The sequence below is a fragment of the Ictidomys tridecemlineatus genome, unplaced genomic scaffold (genome assembly GCF_052094955.1).
Source record: "Ictidomys tridecemlineatus isolate mIctTri1 unplaced genomic scaffold, mIctTri1.hap1 Scaffold_778, whole genome shotgun sequence".
Classification (NCBI taxonomy): domain Eukaryota; kingdom Metazoa; phylum Chordata; class Mammalia; order Rodentia; family Sciuridae; genus Ictidomys; species Ictidomys tridecemlineatus.
This window is the reverse complement of record NW_027525732.1, coordinates 32563-57087: the sequence shown is the minus strand read 5'-3', so window position 1 is coordinate 57087 and position 24525 is coordinate 32563. Positions and strand designations below refer to the sequence as shown.

General features: G+C 45.5%; 1 gene segment (V, D, J or C); it reads right to left on the bottom strand.

The window, feature by feature from the left end:
• Positions 1-1094: 1094 nt before the first annotated feature.
• On the bottom strand, positions 1095-1592 carry LOC101957233 (immunoglobulin heavy variable 3-23-like). The segment is given in 2 exon segments: positions 1095-1390; positions 1495-1592. Coding segments are annotated over 2 exon segments (342 nt in total).
• Between the last annotated feature and the right edge of the window lie 22933 nt (positions 1593-24525).

Genomic DNA, 24525 nt, shown 5'->3' with positions numbered 1-24525 from the left:
CTCTCTCCTGGGTCTTTGCAAATGGAGACCCTGTCTCTCCAAGACCTTGTTCAAGTCAACCCTGTCCACAGGGCATGCACAGCTTCATGATGAGTGGAGTGTCCACACTTTGGAGCCCTGGGTGTGAGTTTTGGGTGTCATAGAGGCTCATCATGAGGGACATACAGCTCCCACACACCAAGGTTCACTCTGAATATGTACATTTTTATTCATTTTAATAAGTTTTAAGGTTTTCCGTCAACATTTTTAGCTCAGTCCATGGATATTTGTATCAGATAATTCCTTTCTGTGACCACAGAAAGAAATTATCTGATACAAATATCCAGGACAATTCATCCTTAACATGTGAAAACAACTCCCTCTAGACATTGCCAATAGTCCCCAGGGGTAGAAAGTTCTGGCACTAAGTGGGTTCCAATAAGGTGTCCACTGTGTCCTGATCCATCAAAGGAAGAACAGTAGGTGAAGTGGGAATGGGAAGGAGTCATAGGAAGGGGACAGAGGATCCATCTGAACAGGAAGGGACTAAGACATGGCATTAGGAGTGTGTAAAGTTCAGCAGGTGTGGGGAGCTCACCTGTAGCCCCAGGGACACTGAGGGCTGAGGCAGGAGAATCATAACTTCAAGGTCAGCCTGAGCATCTTAGGGAGAACAAAATAAGACACAAATAAGCCAGGAATGGAGCTCAAGGGTTGAGCTTCCTTGGATTCAATCCCCGGTGCTGAAAAGAAAAATCAATAAACTTCACTTAAAAGACGCTGTTCAGGAAATGTCACTGAAAAGTAACCTCCATCTGCAAAATTGCCTGGTCTGTGCTGAGAGAATTCCAGACAAGCAAGACCTAGAGAAGAATCACCTCACAGAGGGTCTGGCAGAGGAGGGACCTCGAGAATCTGCAGGCAGGGTGGAGTCAGGAGGTGCTGGGTGGGCAGGGACCTCAGGGCCTGAGCTGAGCTGCTCCCTCCTCCCTCTGCACCTGCTCCTGGGTGACCTGAGCTCCTGTGTGCTGAGTGCCCCCTGCTGGCCCTGGGCGCCCTGCAGGAGGTTTGTGTCTGGACTCACACTGAGGTCCCCTCACTGTGTCTCTGGCACATTAATAGGTGGCTGTGTCCTCAGTTCTCAGACTGCTCATTTGCAGGTACAGCATGTTCTTGGAGTTGTCCCTGGAGATGGTGAATCGGCCCCTCACAGAATCAGCATAATAAGTACTACTGCCACCTGTACTAATGGATGAGATCCACTCCAGCCCCTTCCCCGGAGCCTGGCGGACCCAGGTCATGTAGTAGCTACTGAAGGTGAATCCAGAGGCTGCACAGGAGAGTCGCAGGGAACCCCCAGGCTGCACCAGGCCTCCTCCAGACTCCACCAGCTGCACCTCACACTGGACACCTGCAAACACAGAGGCAGCCTGGTCAGGACACTGTCACTCGTCCACTCTTCCTCTCACTCCTGTCCACTCACACACTCAGGATCTCTGATTCTCCATTTATTACCTTTGAAAACAGCCACCAGGAAAACCCAGCTGAGCACACTCTCCATGGTGAGCAGCTGTGTTCAGTCCTGGTCACTGAGGGGGCTGAGCTGGGAGTCCAGGGCTGGGCTCCTGTGCAGAGCTGCAGGGTCAGGTGGGCTGGTTTTCATGGGCAAAGGGAGGCCCTATTTGCATGTCCTCCTGCTATATAGCAGCCCTGGGTGGAGGCCCAAGTAGAGCAGCTCTGAGAGTAGATGGGAGTGTCATGGGCAGCATGGGCGACAGAGGAACATTCAGGCAAGTACAATTAACTTTGTGATCATATCCATTTTCACCTATTGTCCATTATTTATTCTTTTCATGTGAAAACTCATGATGGAGATCTCAGCGCTAACTCCCTGGTCCAGATGTAAAATCATACATAAAAGCATGAGGGCTGGTTCACTCTGTCCAACAGCTCATGTGTGGTGAGAGTTACTGGTTATCTGGTCTTTTGCTCTCACCCTGGACATGACTGCTGCCCTGACCCTCCTCCAGCTCCCAGGTGCACACACTGGTGTGGTCCTCAGAACCGTCCTGCATTGGAAATGTGCTGTGTGTTTTCTCCCCTCTGCTGCGACCTTCTCTCCAGGAGGCATCCAGCTGAGGGCCTCAGAGGCTCCCTGCAGGGGGAAGGCTGTGCCTCCCTGTGAGGGCCTCCTTCAGCTCAGGAGCATCCAGTTGGCACAGAGCCCTCAGGTGCACATGCTGCTGCCATCTGTGGTGGGCACAGGGCACAAGTGTGGGCAGGGAGAAACCCAGGCTCTGTCCTCACTTTTAGGTATCAGGAGCTGACTCTGTAGGGGGCCACATATGAGGAGAGCCCCTTTTTTTAGGGGCCTGGAATGAGTTCTAGTCAACATCTCCATGGACTTGGTGCTGTGTCAAGGCACAGTTTTAATTGAGCCTCATTTACTCTCAGCTTCTATCTGTGTATCTATCTATCATCCACCACCTATCTATATAATATCTATTAACAGTTCTCTATCCTTCTATCTATCTGTCTGTCTTCTGTGGCCTCATTCTCCATTTCTCTTCCTAGGCACTGTAGGCTTGGGGGAAGCAGGGTCTCTCTCTGGAAGAACTGCCTTGGTGTCTTTCAAGGAGCACAGCCACCTGCCATCAAGGCAGCTGCACTGTCACCCTCAGCATGTCCATGAGGGTGGAGAGAATGGAGAGGACAGCTGACACCCTGGTCCTGGTCACTTGGGTTCCCCCAGGGCTGGTAGAGACTTCCTGGCACCCTGAGCCCCAGTGGGACCCCAGCAACACTCAGGAGCCCAGCCCCATCTCACTCTTTGCCTCCTGCCTCCTGCCATGTGGTGCTGCAGCCTCAGGGCCCTGGTCAGGAGCAGCACCTGGGTGTTTGCACCCTGGTCTCCAGAACCTGCTGCAGCACAGCTCTCTCCTTGTGAACCCTCAGCCTCAGGAGCTGCTCAGAGCAGCACAGACTGGACTCAGCCACACTGGTGCTGGGGCCTGAGGTGGTCATAGTGAGCATCTAAATGTGTGGACACAGCTCTGGGACTGGGTGAAGGGTTAGTCTGTGCTGGCTCTGATCCAGGAGCTGGAAGAGACATCCAACAGCTAAACTGGCAGCACCCATGGGGTAACTCTGCAGGCACACAGGGTGCCCGAGTGTGGAGGTAGGTCTTCCTCCACCTGGATTGCAGAGGATGCCCTGGGTAGCCCTGGGGCTCAGGAAGAGCTTTGTCCGAGGTGTGTCCCCTACACAGAGGCCCCCTAGGCAATGGCTAGTGGATCCTGAGAGTAAGTCCTTCTAAGACGCCAGCACTGTTGGTCCACCAGAAACAAGGCCAGCTTGTAGGGCAGCAGGCAGGAGAACCCACCCTGTGCAGCATGGCCTGAGGCCAGCAGAGACATGGGGAGGGAAAGCCTGAGGCTTGGGGACAGGACTACTGCCCAATGTGCCCAATACTTGAGATATAGGGCCCAAGAGGCCTGTCCTTAACTCCAGTCCCATGAGTGTCAAAGCAGTTTTCATCATCACCTGGTGTCCCTTAGTGGATATTTCAAAAATAGACTGTGCAGACAGGGGAAGAATGTAATTTAGCAAAAAAGAATGACATCATGTTTCTGCTGGCCCTGGGCATGGCCCTGGAGCACATGGACCTAGCTGAAATGGGTCAGGCAGAGGGAGACCATCACCACACCATCACTCAAGTGGGGAAGCTACTGCATCAGGTCCTGGAAAGAGAAAGGACAGTGGCCCCTGGAGATGGGAAGGTGCAGGGAGGGCGGGGGTGAGGGTGGGTGGTGAGGGCCATGTGCAGAGAGGGCCTTGTCCTGGGGCTCTGCAGCTCACAGGGCACCTGTGGCCCACAGCCAGGCTGTGCTTAACAGTGACTGGGGCAGAGCATCAGGGGGCTCCCCACACCCAGAAGGGACAGGTGATGGACAGCTGGGTGTGCACAGCCTGGGACCCATCATGGCACCTGGCACCCCTGTGTCAGGGTGCTGTCCTCTGCCTCACTAGAGCTAGGTTTCAGTGTAAGTGTGAAAATACAGCTGGAATGGCCAGCTGCTGTCTGATGGAGAGATGCTGACATTCTTAGTGATGTTCATGATCAAATACCATCAACTGAGACAGATAACAACATATGACACGTCATTGCTTAGTTCCTCTGGTCTTTCAAAATATATTCAACTGTGAATACCTAAATCTAATTTACTTAACTTTGTTCAGTTGTTATAGTCAGAAATGTTACCTTCAGCAATCAAACTCAGAGTCTCTGCAAGTGAGGGGCATCATGCTTATGGGAGGTGACCCTAGCACCCACCAGGCTTGGTTATGAGCTGAGGTCTCAATGAGGAGAAGCAGACAGAAACTAGACACTGGGGAAGAGGGATATGGGGAAAATAATGTCTTTATTTACATGAAATATTCCTATAGTTCATGAAATTACAATAAAATTTACAGTGCTAAATTATCATTCAGGTATGTCTCAGGCTACCAGAGGTATACATGAAAAGAACATCAAGGTATTGTATTTATTTATTATTTTCTTAACATTGTTTTTAGAAGTAGTTGGACACAATACCTTTACTTTAGTTGTTTATTTTTATGTGGTGCTGAGGATTGAACCCACGGCCTCGCGCATGCAGGACCGCAGTTGTTAGACAGCATGACACTCTAACTTGAAACTTACAAATTGATCACACACAACAATCTACACTACAGCTCTAAACACGTCCTTTGAAAATACACAAATGATCTGATCCCATGGAATGGGCCAGAAGTGCCTTAGGACAATCTGGATATAAACATTGCCTACACTCATGGTCATCCAGCTGGACCTGGACTCTCAGGACAGAAGCAGGGACAGAGCCCAGGTATCCCTGTCTGTGACCCTGCAGCCCAGCCTCAGGGACTGAAACCCAGGGAGGCTACAATCTGCCTCTCCACAGCAGCCAGGTGTCCTGGGGCTTCCAGGGTCATGGTCACCTCACAGCAAGATGGGGTTAGAGTGGTCCTGGACATCTTGTGTCTTCAGGGCCCTTAGACCAGTGGCAGAGCTGACTGCAGCTCCCACAGTCCATGCAGAGCTGACCACCCTCCCTCCTGGTCTTTGCCAAGGGAGCCCCTTTCCCTCCAAGACCTAGCTCAGGCCACCCCTGCCCACAGGACACACAGAGCTGCATGAGGAGTGGACACCTCTGCCGTTGGAGCCCTGGGAGTGTGGTGTGGCTCTCACGCAGCCTCATCATGAGGGGTAGACAGCTCACATCCACCAGAGTTCACTCTGACTACACAGAGCTCTGTGGACTCTGACAAGGTTGGGACTTCTCAGCATTTGTGAGCTCAGTCCATGGGCACGTGGGTGAGACAATATGTCACTGTGGTGCTGTGCTGTGATGGCTAGAGGTTTGGCAGCTTCAATGGTCTCCAACAACTGGTTGCCTAGGACAATCCCCCCTTATCATAGGAGAACAAGAACTGCCTCTAGTCATTGCCAAGGGTGCCCAGGGTGGACAGTTCTGGTGTTATGTGGGCGTCAGTATTAAGGTGAGTATGTGACCTGATCCATAACTGGAAGGGCCTGGAGGGACTGGGAATGGGCAGGAGTCACAGGAAGGGGAGAGGGGACCTATGTGAACATGAGGGGATGAGACGTGCCTCAGAGTTCATGAAGTCCAGCTGGGCATGGTGGGGCTCACCTATATCCCCAGGCCCTGAGGACACTGAGGCAGGAGGACGACTAGTTCAGGGTGACACTGGGCTTCTTAGGGAGAACCTGCCTCAAAATAAAAAGTTCTCAGGGCTGTGATGGGGCTCAGGGCAGGGCCTGGCTGGGCAGCTGCAGTCAGAGGAGAACTGCAGAGGACACAGTCCTGAGGCCCAGCCCCCACTCTTGCCTGAGTGTGTCAGGGTGGCCATGCAGACAGCCTGCCCAGCACCACTCAGGTCCAGTCCACATCCTCACCTGCCTTTTTCCAGAGAGCTCACCCTGCCCACGGCTTCCCTTCTCCCCTCTGCCCACAGCCATGATGTCACAGCCAGCTACAGGACAGCGGGATGGCCCAGGTCCCACCAGGTCTGCCCAGACTGCACCTGGGAGAAGTAAACAGCAGGCACAGAGACATGGCAGGATGGACTGATGGTGACTAACAATGAATGAAGGAGCAGAGCCAGGACAGGGGACCTCAGGATGGTCCTGCAACACATGAGAAGAGAACTGATGGGAAACCACCTTAGGAGGACAGACACAGGCTGGTCCAAAACCCAGATGACCACAGTGAGGCCAACTGCAGTCCAACAGCCACGATGAACTAGGGGCTGGAACTCTGCAGAGAAGTCCTGGCAGGTTGGAGCTGAAGGGCAGGGCACAGTGAGAGAGCCACACCTTGACAGGGGCCACCTGCCTGGGGTGCAGGGACAGCTAAAGGAGCAGCCCACTGTGGTTCCCTCCTCAGCACAGCAGAGGCCAATGTCCCAAGAATATCTCAACTATCCTAGAGTACACCACTGGGTGAAATCCAGCATTTTCCATGATGAAAGCCACCAGCAAGTTACTCAGAGGAAGAACAGAACAGTGAAGGTCATTTGTGAAAATCACACAGCAAATCCACTTCAGTGGGAGACCCTGAGGGCTCTTCCCTGAGACCTGCACCTGGGCATGGAAGGACCCTCAGCCTTCCTCTTCCATAAAGGGCTGGAACCTAGCCAGGGGCTTAGCCAGTAAGAATGTTGGAGAATGTCATCCAAGTCAGGAAGGATGAAATCACCCTTGGATGTTGGTGAATGATGTGAACATGCAGAGTTGGAACATGAGAGAATAAACCATCAAGATAAAGATCAAGAATGTCAGTGGGAAGGCAGGGCCTGCAGAAGGTTCTGCACAGCACAGGAGACAAGTAAGTGCAGGGAGAGAGCCTAGAGATGGGGGGAGCCCTCTGCCCCACTTCTCAGACAGGGAGTAGTACCCAGAACATATAAAGAGCTCAAAAACCTTCACCTCTCCAAACAAATGATCCACTTATTAGATGACAAAGAACTAACCAGACACTTCTCAATAGAAGAAAAACAAGTGAACAATGAATATATGATTAAAAGCTCATATCTCTAACAATTAGGGAAATTCCAATGACAGTGACAATGAGGTTCCTTCTCACTTCACCAGAATGGCAGTTATCAAGAATACAAGTAATAACAGGTGCTGGAGGAAACCTGGGGAGAGGACCCTCACACCTTGTTGGTGGGACAGCAGATGAGAACCACCCTGAGGAGAGCAGGTAGAGACCCCTCAGGACAACAGGGAGGAAGCCACAGTGGGACCCAGCTCTCCTGCTGCTTCGTATTTACCCCAAAGACCCAAGTCAGCACAGTGCAGGGACACGGCCACTGCAGGGTTTATACAGTGCAATTCCCAAGACCAGGTTATGCAACCTGCCCAGGTGCCCTTCACTAGTGGATGGATAAAGGAAATGTGGGTCATGCACCAACACTGCAGCTCTGCTCAGCCAATAGGAGCAGTGAGATGATGGTGAGTGGACGGAGCTGGAGGACATTAGGGAAGGGGAATGAGAGAGGCTCAGGGAGTCAGGGTGAGTGTTGGCTGTCCTCTGTGTGAGCTGCCACAAATAAGGAAGGTAAAGGAAGGGGAACCCCAAGGGCACAGAAGAGGTCAGTGGGGATCAGGAGGTGACTAAGGGAGAGGGAGGAGGGACAGGAGAAGGGAGGGTCCAGGAGTGAACTGAGCAGATATTATTGGTCAATTCTGCCCACGTGGGAGTTTGCACCTGTGGGAGTGAACCACTGTGAGTTTCATACACACACACACACGCACACACACACACAGATTGTAAATTTAATGAAAATTAGAAACTCGTGGAAGAAAGATCAGTTAAATAATGGGGAGAAGGAGGAAAATTTAAAAGGGAGTTCTGTGAGAGCAACAGAGGTTTTATAGACAATGAATATATGTGACTATGTCAAAGTGAAAACCTATAATAAATATATGTAAGATGCACTATTTCAGAAGAAAAAGAACATGACAAAAACAGAATGATTATCTTCATACACATCAGAGATAAGTAGAGACCACAAAGCCACAGAGGTCCCCTGGGAAGCTGGTACATGGAGAGGCCTCCTGATGGAGGAAACCTGCCCCAACTCACTTCTGCAGCTGCTTCTGGGATGACCTGACTCCTGTGAGCATAGCGCCCCCTGGTGGCCCTGGGTGAGCAGCAGAGACATTTGTGACTAGGTTCACACTTGAGGTCCCCTCACTGTGTGTCTGACACAGTAATAGGTGGCTGTGTCCTGGGTGGTCAGGGAGCTCAGCTGCAGGGAGAACTGGTTCTTGGACGTGTCTCTGGAGATGGACACTCGGCTCTTCAGGGATGGGTTGTAGTAAGTGCTACCACCACTAGTTATGTACCCTATCCACTCCAGCCCCTTCCCTGGGGGCTGACGGATCCAGCTCCAGTAACCACTGGTGATGGAGTAATCAGACACAGCACAGGTGAGGGACAGGGTCTGTGAGTGCTTCACCAGGCCAGGTCCTGACTCCTGCAGCTGCACCTGGCACAGGACACCTGGGGATAAGGACAGTCACACCCTTCAGTCACCTGCAGTCACAACCTCCCCATGGACCCAGGTCTGTCACTGGGGACACACACCTTGGGAAGCTGTGACCAGGCACAGGACAAGACCCAGCAGCCTCATCTTCTAGACCACACCTGCCTTCCCAGAGACCTCAGCCCTGTCTGAGCAGAGAGCTGGGAGCTCCCACAGCCCAGAGGGCCTTTGAACCCAGAGCAGGAGGAGGGATTTGCATGTGGCTGAGGCTCTTCTGATATCTGGAGAGGCTGAGGTCAGGCTGCCCAGGTCCTCTGTGCTCCTGAGATGTGTCCCTGTCTTGAACCCAGGTGGAGCTTTACCTGTGAGAGGAGAGCAGGTGGTTTCAGGGAGCTGGAAGGCTGTCAGAGGGGGAGCCCACCCTCCTGAGCCCAGCCCTGCCTCCTCCAAGTCCTTCCTCCCTGCACCTGGGAGGGTCTCAGAAAGGCAGGAACGTGCCCAGCATGCCAGAGGACCAGGTTCATCTCCCAGCCCTGAAGGAGAAGCCCTCAGTGATGACTGAACAGAGCCCAAGGCTGAGGATGGGGTTCCCCACATCCAGGAGAAGAGCCCCCTTTGTTCTCAGGACTAGTTCTTCTCTTTCATCTCTGTGAGATTTGGGGGCTACAGACTGAGCAGGAGAGGAGGGAGCAGGGTCTCAGGAGGGCAGGGGCTTCCTGCTGTGTGCCCACTGCCCTCCCCACCCTCTGCCCTGCTTGTCCTCCTGAGTGTCCAGCCAATGCCTGTGGACAGCAGTGGGTGGGAATCTGCCCTGAGCTCTTCCCCTCACCTGTCCTGCCCTCTGGTCTCCACCAGGAGAGGACAGGATGGAGGTGCTGGGCCAGTGAGAGTCCTGGGAGCAGAGGCAGCTCTCAGCTGCAGCCTGAGGCTGAGAGCCCCTGAGTCCCCCAGAGCAGCCGAGCCAGGCTGACAGCAGACAGGACAGCATGCAGGGCAGGCTGGGTGAGGGAGGAGGCCCTGTCCCCTTCCCTGTGCAGCATCACTGCGGTGATACCTCTCTTGCCCACAGCCCAGCATTTTGAGACCACAGTGGACACTGTCTTTAGTGAGGTAGGGTCACTGAGAGGGAAGGTGTAGTTGCTGACCTCCTGATGAGGTTCAGAAATTGATCTCCTGCCTAACTGAGTGAGCACAGCACACTAATAAGACTTGTGGGCTCCTCTCCTTGTTCCCTGTGGTGTTGACCATGAGCTCCCTGCAAACACTGTCTCCATGTTTTCACCACCTGCAAATCCAGGTGACCCACTGTGTGAAGTTTCCAAATCCTAGCAATTCATCTGATTAGAAAGCTGTTCTTCTAGGCAGACCAATAACCTGGTAGGTTTTCTAGTTGTAACAAACAGCAGACACCTTCAAATGATCCTGCTCTCTGACCTGGGGATCATGGAGTCCTCCGTGTGACAGTCTTCCCCACCTCACCTGTGCCAGGTGTGGGGTCTTCAACACTTCACCTGTTCCAGGGCTTCTGTTTGCCTTCACTATTCAGCACAAAGTGTTCATGAAAATGTAAAAATTTGATCAGGGATAACTACTGCTGCTGTACCATTATTTGACCCATCAGTGAATATATATGGAGCATTCATGATAGGGGTTTTTCTTGTCATTTTTGGAAAAACTACAGGATGCTTAGACCAAAAAGACAACAAAGGATTAGATGGTAAGTAATTTTCAAATGAAACATTAGATTTGCACATGATTATTGCCCAAATATTTAACTCATTGACTAACTCATCAATTTGATTCATAGTATATAGAGTAATAATTTTATTGGGAGAAATCTCAAATACTCCCTTTGCTGCTCTTATTCCTTTGAGTAGTAAGTGTCCTACAGCCTCAGGATACCTAGTAAGAATAGTGTTAGGAGAATAAGATAAATATATCCACAATAATGGATCTTCTTGCAAAAATTCTCCTGTAGGAATATTTTTTGTTGGTAGTACAATAAATAATAAAGGCAAACTTATATCAATTCTATCCAAATGCATATTTTTCATATATGTTTCAATGATTTTTAATGTCTTTCTTGCTTCAGGCGTTAACATGCGGGGTGAATTTGGATCTGATGGACCTTTTAGGATACCAAATAAAGGTCCTAGCTCTCCTGTTGGTATGCCTAGATAAGGCCTTATCCAATTTATGTCTCCCAATAACTTTTGAAAGTTGTTAAGTGATTTGAGTTGATCTACTCATATTTGAATTTTTGGTGGACAGACCATGGTTGAGGATAATAGAACTCCTAAATAATAAATTGGAAGATTTAATTGTACTTTATCTATTGCTATCTCTAGATTATAATTTCTTAATAAATTTGTAAGTGTGGCATAACATTCTAGCAATGTGTTTTTATCTTTATGTGCCAATAACACATCATCCATATAGTGAAATATTTATAGTTCAGGATTTTGATTTCTAAGTGGCTGGATTGCTTTGTTAACATAAATTTGACACATAGTTGGACTATTAGCCATCCCTTGAGGGAGTACTTTCCATTCATATCTCTGATCAGGACCTTCATGATTTAGTGCTGGGATAGTAAATGAAAAATGTGGACTATCCTCAGGATGAATTGGAATTGAAAAAAAAACAATGTTTAATATCTATAGGTAAAACATACCAGGTTTTTGTAAGGCAGACAATTGGAGAATCCTTGATTGAGCAGATACCATAATAACCATCTCATTATTAATGGCTCTTAAATATTGCAATGATCTCCATTTACCAGATTTCTTTTTAATGACAAAAATGGGAGTATTATGGGGAGATACAGAAGGTTGTATATGTCCCTCCACTAATTGTAGTTTGACCAGGTCATGGGCTGTTTGTATCTTTTCTTTAGTCAGGAGCCACTGAGGAACCCACACTGGTCTTTCTGATTTCCAAGTAATTTTGAATGTCTCAGTGGCCCTTTCTGAAAACCCAATCCATGTCTATTTATTTCTTGATCTGTTTGAATTGGTGCTGTCATACTTTGTTCTTGTTCTCTTAATCTTTTTTCTTTCCTAAAGCCTTGTCTAGCCCTAGTAGTGGGCACGTTAGGATTGATGTTATTTGTTGATGTCAAACCTATTTGATCTAGGACATCCCATCCCCATAAATTTATAGGAGGATAATCAAATACATAGGGCTGTATACTTCCTTCACATTCTTCAGGATCCTTCCAATCTAATACCATTACACTTCTATGGGGATTAGTTGCCACTCCTAGGCCTCAAAGCGTTTGAGTGGCTTGTTGTAATGGCCAATGTTTTGGCCATTCTTGATGAGATATGATACCAAGGTCAGCACCTGTGTCCAGTAGCCCATTAAATTCATGTTTTTGAATATTTAGTTTTAGCATTGGGCGAGAATCTAAATTTAAAGACAGCATATCCCAATCCACACCTGTGGAGCCTAATCCCCTGGAACCTCTTTCTACAGAACAACTGGAAAATGTAATAGCTACCTTGAATTTTGGCTGAGTTATACATTACATACCCTGTTTGAGATCCTAGTAATCTTGACAGACGAGTCACTAGTAGAAATACCTGTATAGAGGAGAGGAGAAATTGCATTTCCAGACTATGTAGTGGAAGAGGATAGCAGGGTGAGACAAATTAGTGCAGACAATAACATAGCCAGTGAGAGGCAGAACATCTGCTGAGAGGAAGCAGCTTTGCAATGCTGCAGAACTGAGCCTGAGTTTGCAAAACAGGAAAGGAACTTTTGTAAACACAAATTCCAACAATTAACTGCAGCTATTTCTGAGATCTTTGGTTCACACAAAATTCCAAAGACAGCAATAGGGATTCAGTGTTATGTGAAGATGGTGGCTAAATTCAGGCTGAAGAGGCAAGCAGCCTAGGAACCACAAGATCTAGAGAGACTAAGTCTACAAAGCTATTATTCGGTTGAAAATAAGCTAGTATTGGTGCTGCGTTTTGATTGGTTGGCAGTCTCTTCTTCTGAAATAATTCAAAAGAATGTGCCCAAGCCCCTGAAGGAGATAGTCATGACAGAAGCATTCCTCTCTTGGTGATGTTTCTGAATGAGCTCGGAAGTCTGCAGGCAGCAGCAATGGGGGGCATAGCATCCCTTCTGCTTAGCGCACCTAGGAACTCCATTTGTTTTCATTTCCACTAATGAAAACAAATAGAGGTAGTCATTTCTAGGAAAAAGAGATACTCTCTGGCTCCTATAAAGGACCAGAGTCTGCTCTTTTGGAGGGCTATGATAGGCAAGCCTATTACCATGGAACATTTAAATAACTGGGAGAATTTCCAGAAGTCACAGAAAGTATACTGGCCCATGGCCACTTGAATGCATCTACATAACCTCTCAATCCTTACTTCACACATACACAAATACACACACACACACACACACACACACACACACACACAAACATGTACTAAAAAAAAGAAGACAAAGAACAAACTCTGCTTTCTCACTCAAAATTTCTTTGTACTTATTGTTCTCATTTAAGAAATGAAAATAAGAAAAAAAAAGTGGGGCTGGAACTGGGGCTCAGTGATGGGGCGATCGCCTGGGGTGTGCAAGGCCTTGGGTTCGTTTCTCGGCACCGCATAGAAATAAATAAAATAAAAGGTATTGTGTCCAACTACAACTAAAATAAAAATAAGAAAAAAACTATTCTCTATGTCATGAATACCATTGACAGTTGATAGAAAATTTTGAAAGATTTTTCCCCAAAATCTTTGAAAGAAAGGCATTTGTTAAGTATAAGTTTTCTGTATACTTTAATGTATTTGTAAGTATGTACTCCAATGGGAAATCTATTTTCAAGGCACTCTCCACTTTTAAAATATAATGAAAAAAATCCTATGTTCTTGATATTAAAATCCATCCCTTTTCCCACCCAGATAAGGCCTTGGGAAAAGAATAGAGATATCTAACAGAAACATGGTATAACATTTTAACATTGGAACAATGAAACACTTCTGAAATCCTCAAAGAAAACATCCACTTTTAATCATGTGTGGAAGAGTTGGCTCTGTTTTGGAAAATTCCTACAAAGGGTAGACTATGAATTCAAAGTCTGGTGTGAGGTAAAAGCTGAGGAGTCAACCAAAATGTGAGCTCCCCAAAAATGCTTTTACTTCATTTGAGCTTCAGTGTTTTCTTTTCAAAGACCATATTTATTCCTTATCTCTTGGCTGCTCCAAAATTTATTGTTGATTACTTGCCTCCTAGAAGAACTAAGTGGAGGATATCTATAATATTGTATTGTATAAGGCAATTGTGAATGATAATCTCCATTGGTTGTTTCAACTGTAAAATAGATTTACACATAAAGATAAAGGTATTAGCTAACTCAACTAATTATTTTCTAGACAAATGGTCAAAATCCTATTCTATGGCCTTAGGAAAATCCACCTCTACTGTCCCCGTTAACCACTAAATTCCAAGAATTTGACTACTGCAGGTATTACTGTTGCCAGCCACAATGCTACTTCTGCATCAGGAACTCAAGTTTGAAAATGCTTTGGCTATTATCTGTACTAGCACAAACAGTAAGTCAAAACAAACAAACAAACAATCAAACATATACAGGCCTAAGTAAATCAATCAAATATCTAACAAAAGTACTCATGAATGAGTAATCCCATCTCAAATTTACTTTACTTATTTTATCAAAACATTAGACAAGTGTATTGAACAGTGTTAGCCATTTATTCTTCTTGAAGAAAAAGTCCTAGAACCAAGGCATATTAGACATTTTATAGGCATTAATATTTTATTAGTTTTTTGAACACCTAGAAAAACTTGTAAGCTTAAATTTAAATAAATTTATTTTTATCTGTTTATCCAATTTAAATTGAACCATTTAAGTCACGTGAATTAAAGTTCTTTGGGTCCATTTTTTAAAAATTTGTTTTTATGAGTGTTCCTTATATATGTTAATTTGTATATCATATATGATATATGGACATATGTACAAATAGCAATACAACACATAACACAAGTGTGCACACATAACACAATAGTATAGACCTTGTAGCTTTTTGCAGGTGAAATTTCCATTGCAATGTTTTAAAAACTCTACAGTTGGTCTGCCACAGTCTGGCTGGGCACAATTCAGGAACCACTTGTCAAAAGAAATGAACTTTATTTTTAGAACACACACACAGCACCACACAGCTCTTCAGGAATCCCCTCAGAGCCCAACTGCCACCACCTCTCAACCTCTTCCATCCCTCCTGCTCTTGAGGCCAATTGGCTGGGTCGCATGGGCAGAGTCAAAAAAAGTCCCCCAATGAGCAGCTCCATGGTCTGAAAGGGCGAGGAAACAGCCCAATGAGCATAACCACAGAGGAGCCAATCAGTTGGAAGCTAGAAGTTTGCTGGGGCTGCTGTGAGCCAATCATCAGCTGGCAGCTGGAAATTTGTTGGCAACTGGAAGTTTGCTGGGGCCCCTTCGGCTGTGGCTCTCAACATCTCCCCCTCTCTGCTTAAACAACAAGCATGTAGCTTAGGGACTGAGCCTGTCTTAGGTTGTCTAATACTACATATGTTCCTTACCCATCATTGGTGAGCTGACCTCAAGGCGTCAGCCTCCTGTCTCAGGTAGGTACCAATGCAATTAAATCTTACCTGTCATTGACTACAGGTCTAGCATACAGCCACACCTGTGGATAGGTCTTTGTACCAGCGGGGGGAGTGAGGTTCTTTGCCTCACCTCTGTTGGCCCCCAAATTTTAGCTGAACGACCATGATAAGCAGAAGGGAGGAAGATACACCAAGCCAATTGACGGCTCCATTTGGAAAAATTGTACCACCAATGACACCATCAGAAAAAATACCCCAACACTACCACAAATCGCTACACAGAAAGATAGTTCACAATGCATACAAGTAAGTTCACAATGCATACAAGTGATACATAGTCCAGGCAAGTTCTGCAAACAGTTCAGTGATGGCTATTGCAGAAGCTGTAAATTGCTTTTATCTTTGTCTTCACCAGCACTGGGATAAAGATAGGAATTCTGGCAATAATGGCTAAATAAAAAATTATGTAACATTTCCAAAGGCACTAAAAGAAAACAATTTTCTGAACAATTTACATTATCTTGAACAGAATTATTAAATATAATGATAAGGAAAGGTGAAAGTAAACAAACAGATCTATTAACCTCCTTTTTTGTTCACTTATTAAAACAATCCTCAACAGTTGTTTACCCAATTTAAATTAAATCATTTAAATCATGTGAATAAAAAATATTTGGATCCATTTTTTCATGAGCGCTCATCATATATGATATATGGACATATGTAATACAAACATATGTAATACAAAGTTTGTAAGAGTGGCATAACAGTCCAGCAATGTGTTTTTATCTTTGTGTGCTAATAATACATTATCCATATAGTGAAATATTTGTAGTTCAGGATTTTGATTTCTAAGTGGCTGGATTACTTTGTTAACATAAATTTGACACATAGTTGGCTGTTTGCCATCCCTTGAGGGAGTACTTTCCATTCATATCTCTGATCAGGACCTTCATGATTCAGTGCAGGGATAGAATATGCAAAACGTGGACTATCCTCAGGATGAATTGGAATTGAAAAAAAAACACATACCAGGTTTTTGGCAAAACAGACAATTGGGGAATCCTTGATTAAGCAGGTCCCATAATAACCATCTCATTATTAATGGCTCTTAAATCTTGCAATAATCTCCATTTACCAGATTTCTTTTTGATGACAAAAATGGGAGTATTATGGGGAGATATAGAATGTTGTATATGTCCTTCCACTAATTGTTGTTTGACCAGGTCATGGGCTGCTTGTATCTTTTCTTTAGTCAGGGGCCACTGAAGAACCCATACTGGTCTTTCTGATTTCCAAGTAATTTTTATTGTCTCAGTGACCCCTTCTAAATATTCAACCCATGTCTGTCTGTTCCTTGATCTATTTGTATTGGTGCTGCTATACCTTGTTCTTGTTTTTCTAATATTTTTCCTTTCCTAAAACCTTGTCTAGCCATAATAGTGGGCGCATTTGGATTGATGTTATTTGTTAATGTCAAACCTAATTGATATAGGACATCTCATCCCCATAAATTTATAGGAAGAAGATCCAATACACATGGCTGTAAAGTTCCTTCACATCCTTCAGGATCCTTCCAATCTAATACCATTGCATTTCTATGGGGATTAGTCACCACTCCTAGGCCTCAAAGCGTTTGAGTGGCTTGTTGTAATGGCCAAAACATTGGCTGTGCTAAGGTCAGCACCTGTGTCCAGTACCCCATTAAATTCATGTCCTTGAATATTTAGTTTTAGCATGGGGCGAGAATCTAAATTTAAAGAAAGCATAGCCCAATCTACACCTGTGGAGCCTAATCCCCTGGAACCTCTTTTTACAGTATGACTGAAAAATTTATCATGTAGGCTGGGTATTATTAGTGACTGTGCTATTCTATCTCCTGGTGAAATTACTTATATACCCTTTGGAGAACTGGCTATAATTTTTATTCCACCTTCATAATTCGGATCAATTACCCCAGGACTTATCATAAGTCCTTTTAGAGTAGAAGAACTGCATCCCAATAATAAGCCTACTGTTCCTTTGGGAAAAGGTCCTTTTACCTCTTTGGGAATGATTTGAACTCCCATCTCTGGAGTTAGTACTGTTCTGGTGGAAGCACAGATGTCCAATCCCGTGCTTCCTCTGGTTTGTCTAGTGAGGGATTTAATGGACAATGTGTCCTGGGCACCACCCTGATGGGGTTGCTGGGTTCCTCTAGTGCTCTGTATAATTGTGGTCTTGGGCCCCAGAATATTGGGCCCCCCTGTCCATTTTTGTCAATGGAGCCCTATGCCTTTCTCCACGATATCATGGATAAACACCTGGTACTTGTTCATTTTTTGATAATGGAGTACCCTCTATGGTGGTTTGAGAATGGCATTCATTAGCCCAATGTCTCTACGGCATCGTGGGCAAATACCCGGTATTCTACTCCTTTGATACCTAGTTTTGTTAAACCCTCCTTCTATGGGGCAATTCCTTTTAAAATGTCCTGTTTGTTCACAATTGAAGCATGTTTTTGGCCTGGCATCTAAAACCTGTTGTACTGCAGCTGCTACAACTTGCTCTTGTTCATTAATGTCTCTACATAATTTAATATATGTGTTTAAATCTTCATGTTTCCATGGTCTAATGACTTCTCTGCACCAACAATTCGCTTGCTCATAAGCCAGTTGTTTTATTAATGGCTTTGCTTATTCTGAATTCCCCAAATCTCTGGTAGCTGATTGAATAAGCCTGTCTACAAATTCAGCATAATGTTCATTAGCTCCTTGTATTACCTTAGATAATTGACCTTGTAAACCTCCATGTCCTTGTAAAGTCTTCCATGCCCTAACTGCATCAACAGCAATTTGTAAGTATACGCCAGGATCATATACAATTTGTTGCTGCTGATCCTTATAAGGTCTCTTTCCTAACAGCATATCTAGATTTCTCTGAGCATAACCAGCTGCTGCATTTTACTTAGCCATCTCCTTGCAAAATTCCTCATTGGCAACCTTCTATAACAGGTATTGTCCTCCATTTAGCACAGCTTTACACATATTAGCCCAATCTGCTGGCATCATGTTCAAATTGGTAATGGATTCGACCATGCTTACAGTGAAGGGTGCTTGAGGACCATAGGTTGTTACAGCCTCTTTTAGCTGCTTCGCTGTTTTGAAATTTAAAGCATGGTGAATTTGCTACCTTCAAGCCTGCTCAAATACAGGGCATGTTAATATTTGAGATCCTGTCTCAGGATCCCAACTATCAACTGCAGGAGTTGGGGACCTCCCAGCATATGGAGTGGCGCTGTTGTTTGGACACTTACGCCCTCTGATGATAGAAAGGTGTTACTAGCAGTCTCCTGTAGAGGTGGCGCTGTTGGTTGGACACTTACGCCCTCTAGTGATAGAAATTTGTTAGTAGAAGTCTCCTGGTGTGACGTTTCCCCTGATGGCTTTTTCTGCTCTAAACTTTCTTCCTCTGTTTGACTAGCTCGAGAGACCTTCTCTTTTACTTGAATTTTTTTCTCTGTCTGACTAGTTCGAGAGACCTTCATTTTTACTTGAAATTTTTTCTCTGTCTGACTAGCTCGAGAGACCTTCTCTTTTACTTGAAATTTTATGTCTTCTCTTTCCTCTACCATTGTCTGAACTGAAGGCTTTGGACTAAGCAAACAATATATGAACGTCCACAATGGCAATGTGCCAACTGGCAGAGTCCTTGGGCTGTTCCTTTCTATTCTTTTTAAATCTTTACCATGATGATTCCATTGTGATATATTTAACAACTCCTCCTTAAAAAGCCATGGGTTACATTTTTGTACTGTATCAACGTATACCATGACTGCTTTTGATTTTACTGGGATGCCTCCTTCCTCTAACAATTTACTTAACACTCTTTTGGTTTGTTTTTTTACTAATATCTGATCCCATATTTCTACTATAACTTTAATACAACCCAACAAGATAATGCCAAACCAAACCCAAACAGAATGAAACAAAAATGGAACCACAAAGAATCATTATATCAGCCTTTCTATCCTCCTGGAATGTCCATCCATACTTTCTCCCTATCTGTTCCTCAAACGCAAATAGTTTTTTTCTCAGATGTGAGCGATTTTTCTTCCATCTTAAACATCTCCAGGTACAGCAACTTAAAACAGAAGTGAAACATAACAAAAGAAGAATCTTAAAATGTCTACCCATCCTCTCGCCCTGCCCTCAGGGGCGAGCAGTTTATCTTATTACTTACCCTCAGTCATTCCTCAAATGGGCCACCAAATGCCACAGTCTGGCTGGGCACAATTCAGGAGCCACTTGTCAAAAAAAAAAAAAAAACGAACTGTATTTTTAGAACATACACACTGCACCACACAGCTCTTCAGGAATCCCCTCAGAACCCAACTGCCACCACAAGCTTCCCACAAGCCTCTCAACCTCCCCCACCCCTCCTGCTCTTGAGGCCGATTGGCTGGGTTGCATGGGCAGAGCCAAAAAATTCCCCCAATGAGCAGCTCTGTGGTCTGAAAGGGCCGGGAAACAGCCCAATGAGCATCACCACAGAGGAGCCAGTCAGTTGGCAGCTAGATGTTTGCTGGGGCCGCTGTGAGCCAATCATCAGCTGGCAGCTGGAAGTTTGCTGGCAGCTGAAAGTTTGCTGGGGCCCCTACAGCTGTGGCTCTCAACATCATAGCTTTTTGCAGGTGAAATTTCCATTGCAATGTTTTAAAAGCTACACAGTTGGTCAAAAATAGAACTGATCAGAAAAACATTAACCTAGGTCTGTAGGATCAAAATCATGAGCTCAAAAAAATACAGAATCTAAGAAAAAGCAAGAGTCCTAGAAAAAATGACCAGCCAATCATTAGTAAATACCATAAATTTACCCTTTTGGTTTAGTCTAGTTTGAGTTCAGTTACTTTTTCCCAGGCATGCTCCATATCTCCTAACATTTCAGTAGTCAGCTCTCAAAAAGTTCCCTGGGGCTTGTTTAAAGTTGCCTCTGAGGTGTCAAAATTTGTAACTAAAAGTTACAAATTCCTGACTTTGAAGCCAATTAATGCCAATTTAATAATGAGGATAGGGTTTTGAGAAAAAGAAAAAAAAGGGAGGTTTATTGCTTTGCTAACAAAGGAGAAACACAGGGGACTCCGCCCTAAAGGTTGTGACTCTCTTGATCTGGAGGGACAAGGGGTTTTAAAGAAGTTTCACTTGTTAATCTGGGGCATACTCAATTCTTATATCCCCAGCAGGCATTGCCCTGTGCAGTGGGTGTGCTCCAGGCAGCCAACTAGAAGATTCTCTTATCCTGCTTAACAAAGGGGGGTAAAGTTCATCGCAGTTCTTTAATACACAGTTCAAAGGGGTGTCAGGCTTACTTGCTTTACTACCAATTTTCATGTCCAATATCCTTAAGTTTTTACCACAGAAGTCACACAACAAAAGGAAGGAAAAAAAACATATAGAACACAGAACAAAACACAAGAAAACAGAAACGCAGTGCTGAAACAGAGGAGCAATGCAAGTCTTGCTAAAACTCCTGGAGTAGGAGCATGTATGTGCCCGTCGGTACCTCTCTACCCTTCCAGAGGAAGAACAGAACAGAGGACAGAACCACATCTCATTACTGTCCTGGACAGGAGTACATGTGAGCCTTGCCAGGCCACCTCTCTGTCTTCAGAAGAGATCTCCATTAACAAAATACCAGATGTTATAAAGGTGCCACTTACCTATGGAGGCCTCCTCCACCAGGTGCTTGCTAATAGTTTTAGCGCAGCAGTTCACTGCAGTGCTCCAGGACTGAGACTCACTCGAGGACTTGGGATGTCTCAAGGTGCGCACCCCCTAGAGTGGCTCTCCAACCCAAGCCCTGGAGCAAAGGCCGGCTTTAGAATTTCTAGCAATCTGGTCTTGTGGTCTGGTCTGGCAGGGTCAACTCATTGGGGCTTCCAAAATGTTAGACCAGGACACAAGAAAAGACCACTGACTCCAAGTAAAATCAAATTAAAGCAAGCTTATTATTTTGACCAGCCGGGCTGACTTTCCCACCCCAAACCACGGGAACAAGACAGCAGCCACAGCTTTCCTGTAGCCCAGCTTTATAGCCCACAAAGTTACACAAAGGGGGTTTACAGGTAACAAAACTCTGACTAGCATAACACTAATGGCAGTTTACATTTTTGCTGGCCCCAACATCAGAATTTATGAAGGTAATTAGAGCCTCAGAGAGGGTCGTTATCTGAGGCTCTAATCAAAGAGGCCTCACTAAAGTTTCAGAAAGAGCTGATATCTTGGTCAGAGAGAGCCAGGCATGGGTGAGTTCAATGTGTGGGTGGGCATTCCAAGCCAGTTCAGAATTTGCAGTGATTTATAGTAAAGCCAAAATTATCTTTTCATGGCTTTGTGGCAAGATGGCTCTCAATTTTAAGAAAGCTCAGGTTGGGTCTATCAGAGCCTGATGAGCTTTGAGAGAGAGAGAGTTCTGATCTCAGCAGCAGTGAGGATGCAGATGGGACCCAACATCAAGGTGAAGGAGATAGGAGCATTATGGACACTGAAGAAGACCTGGAGAGACAGCCACAGGACAGGCTAAAAGAATCACATGAACAACACCAAGGAAATGGAGGAACCATCATGGGTTGTGAGAATACAAACAGACTGACAACATGAGGGGTGAGCCCAAGAGACCCAGAACAGAACAGACGACAAGAGGACCTCATCATGGATGTGGAACCTGGCTCCAAGCACAGGGTCCCAACTGAGATAATGCACTTGAACCAAGGAAGACCAAGAAAAGGAGCAGCTTACTTCTTCCCTAGAATCACTTTTAGAGAAGTCATAAGGATCTTGATATTTAATTTCAGTCATAAGACTGGAAAGTCTTGGTTAATCATTTGGATATTAAAATGACTTCCTGTTAGGTGCAGGACAGGCTGAATAAGCTGTCTGCAGGACATGCCAAACAAATTTAGCTGCAGGATGACCTGGCTTCTCAAATCCTCTGTCTGGTTCTTTATCACCTGTTTGCTTCAAGCCCAAAGGCCCAAGCTCCTGCTCAAGGATGAGTGCTTTGCCCCCCTGCTAAAGGCTGAACACTCAACCCTGCACTCAAGGATTAACACTTAACCCCCTTGTGTGCCAAGAAGGCAGCTTGCAAACCAGAGACCCCATTTAATTTGGGCGTATAAAAACTCCCTCCTGCTGGGCCCCACTCTCTCTTGCTCTCTCTCTCTCTCTCTCTCTCTCTCTCTCTCTCTCTCTCTCTCTCTCTCTTTCTCTCTTTTTTCCTTTGTTGCACTGCTACAATAAAGATCTCTTGATCCCTCTGAGAGTTGTGGTCATTTTCCATTCATTGGTGCCAAAACCCGGGAAGAGGGTAAAACCACTTTTGGGTCCCTCTTCCTTCGGAAGTGCCACCCATCGGATGGCCTGAAACCATTTTCTTGACCACCAGAACGACATTTACCACTGGCCTTCAATCGGTGAGTTTCTCCTTCCTGGAGTCCTAAACCCAATTGTGGTGTCAGGAGGATTTGACCGTTGATTGTCTGGCAAACCTCATTGCCCACCTGTGGGGAGGAATGCACCCCACCACAGCCTTTAAGGCTACTGTGGCCTTCACAGACTCCTTCCTTGGGCAGATTAGACTCTTGGGTTCAAAATTATTTCCAGTACCCTACCAGCATAGGCTTTGTAGGTCTCCCTCAAAGGACTGTGTAACCTCCAGAAACACACAACAGAGAACTGAACATCACACTCCACCCAGACCTTCACAGATTCTGTGGCTGTCATAGATTCCTAGTCCTCACCTTCAAGACTCGACCTCTAGAGAGATGATTACCCTCCCCTTCCTCTCTCTTTCCCTGCCTCTTTCTTTCCCCTTTTTCCAACTCTAGAAGTCTCTGACCTCTCCCAGAGCGATCCTGAAAAGCCTTGGCTAAGGTCTTCTACGGCTCCAGCTCTTTTCAGGACAGGAGCCTCAACTGTCAGAATTCAGTGATGACCAAACTCTGCAGCTTGATCCTGCCACATAGGCACTCCTGATTTTTGGCTCTAGTGGGGATGCCCCTTTTGCCAATAAATCAGTTTCCTCCTTCTATCATATACTATCTTTGGATCTCCTCTCATCTCCCTTATGCTACATTTGAGACATGGGTAATGCATCCTCTCTGCCAATGGACTCTCTCCTACAATGCCTCTTGGATAACCTCAAAACCTTCTCCTTGACACCAGACATCAAACCTCCAAAATTGATCAAATCTAGCACCCAGGATTGGCCCACTTATCCTTTAGACAACCAAAGCATATGGCCCCCTTTTGGGTCACTGGATTTCTCCATTCTAAGGGCTCTCTACAATTACTGTGAGCATTCGAAAAAATGGATAGAGATTGCTTATGTCCAGGCTTTCTTCTTGCTTCAATCCTTTCCTGCTCTCTGCATCTATTTATTTATTTATTTATTTATTTATTTATTTATTACACATGACAGTACAATGATCTTAACATATCATACATTTGAATCAAATGGGGTAGAATTTCTCATTTTTCTGAGTGTACAGGTTACAGAATCACATTGGTCATGCAGTCACATATCAACATACAGCAATACTAGTGTCTATTTTATTATGCTGCCCTTCCTATCCCCACTTCCCCTCCCCTCCCCTCCCATCACTTCTCTCTACCCAAATCTAAGGTGACACACTTTTTTCCTCAGAACATCATACATGTATTCTGTATACAATGAGGGTTTCCTTCCATCTTCCGAGGAATTCCCCTTTTCCCTCCCTTTCCCTCCCACCAGGGAGAAGTTCATCAGCAGAGTCAAATGTAGTGGATGAGCCCAGAGGAGGAAAAGATTTGGGATCAGTGGTTTTGGGGGTTAGTTTGCAATCTAGAAGAATTTGTAGAGTTTGCAAGAGGTGCAGAGAAGTAAGAGCATGGGAAGAAGATTACCTCTATGCACCTTTTGCAAACCTCCATCCCTGCAGTGGAGATCCAGCTCTGGAGATGCAATGTGCCCCTGATGACCAGAGACAACCATGGAAATTTTCACATCTGCATTTCTGACAGGTGTTACAAGGTCCACTCCTGGAGTGAAGATGGCCACTGAGGTGTAGGGGGACCAGCCTCCCCTAGCAGCTGACACACCACGTGAACACAGGAAAACTTGCTGGAATCCAAAATGGGTGGTTTGTCTTTGTTGATTTTACATCCATAAAGATGAGAGAAGAAATTATTCTATCCTGAGTAAATGCTGGAAGAAAGAGTGGACAGTCTAAACAGCACATGTGTCTAATGGTCACCAAGCCTGAGACCCCCATCTAGTGGTCAACTTAAACACTCCATGAAAAACACCTACAGACCATCTCAGCTGAGGACAGACTCGCCCTCCTTGAGA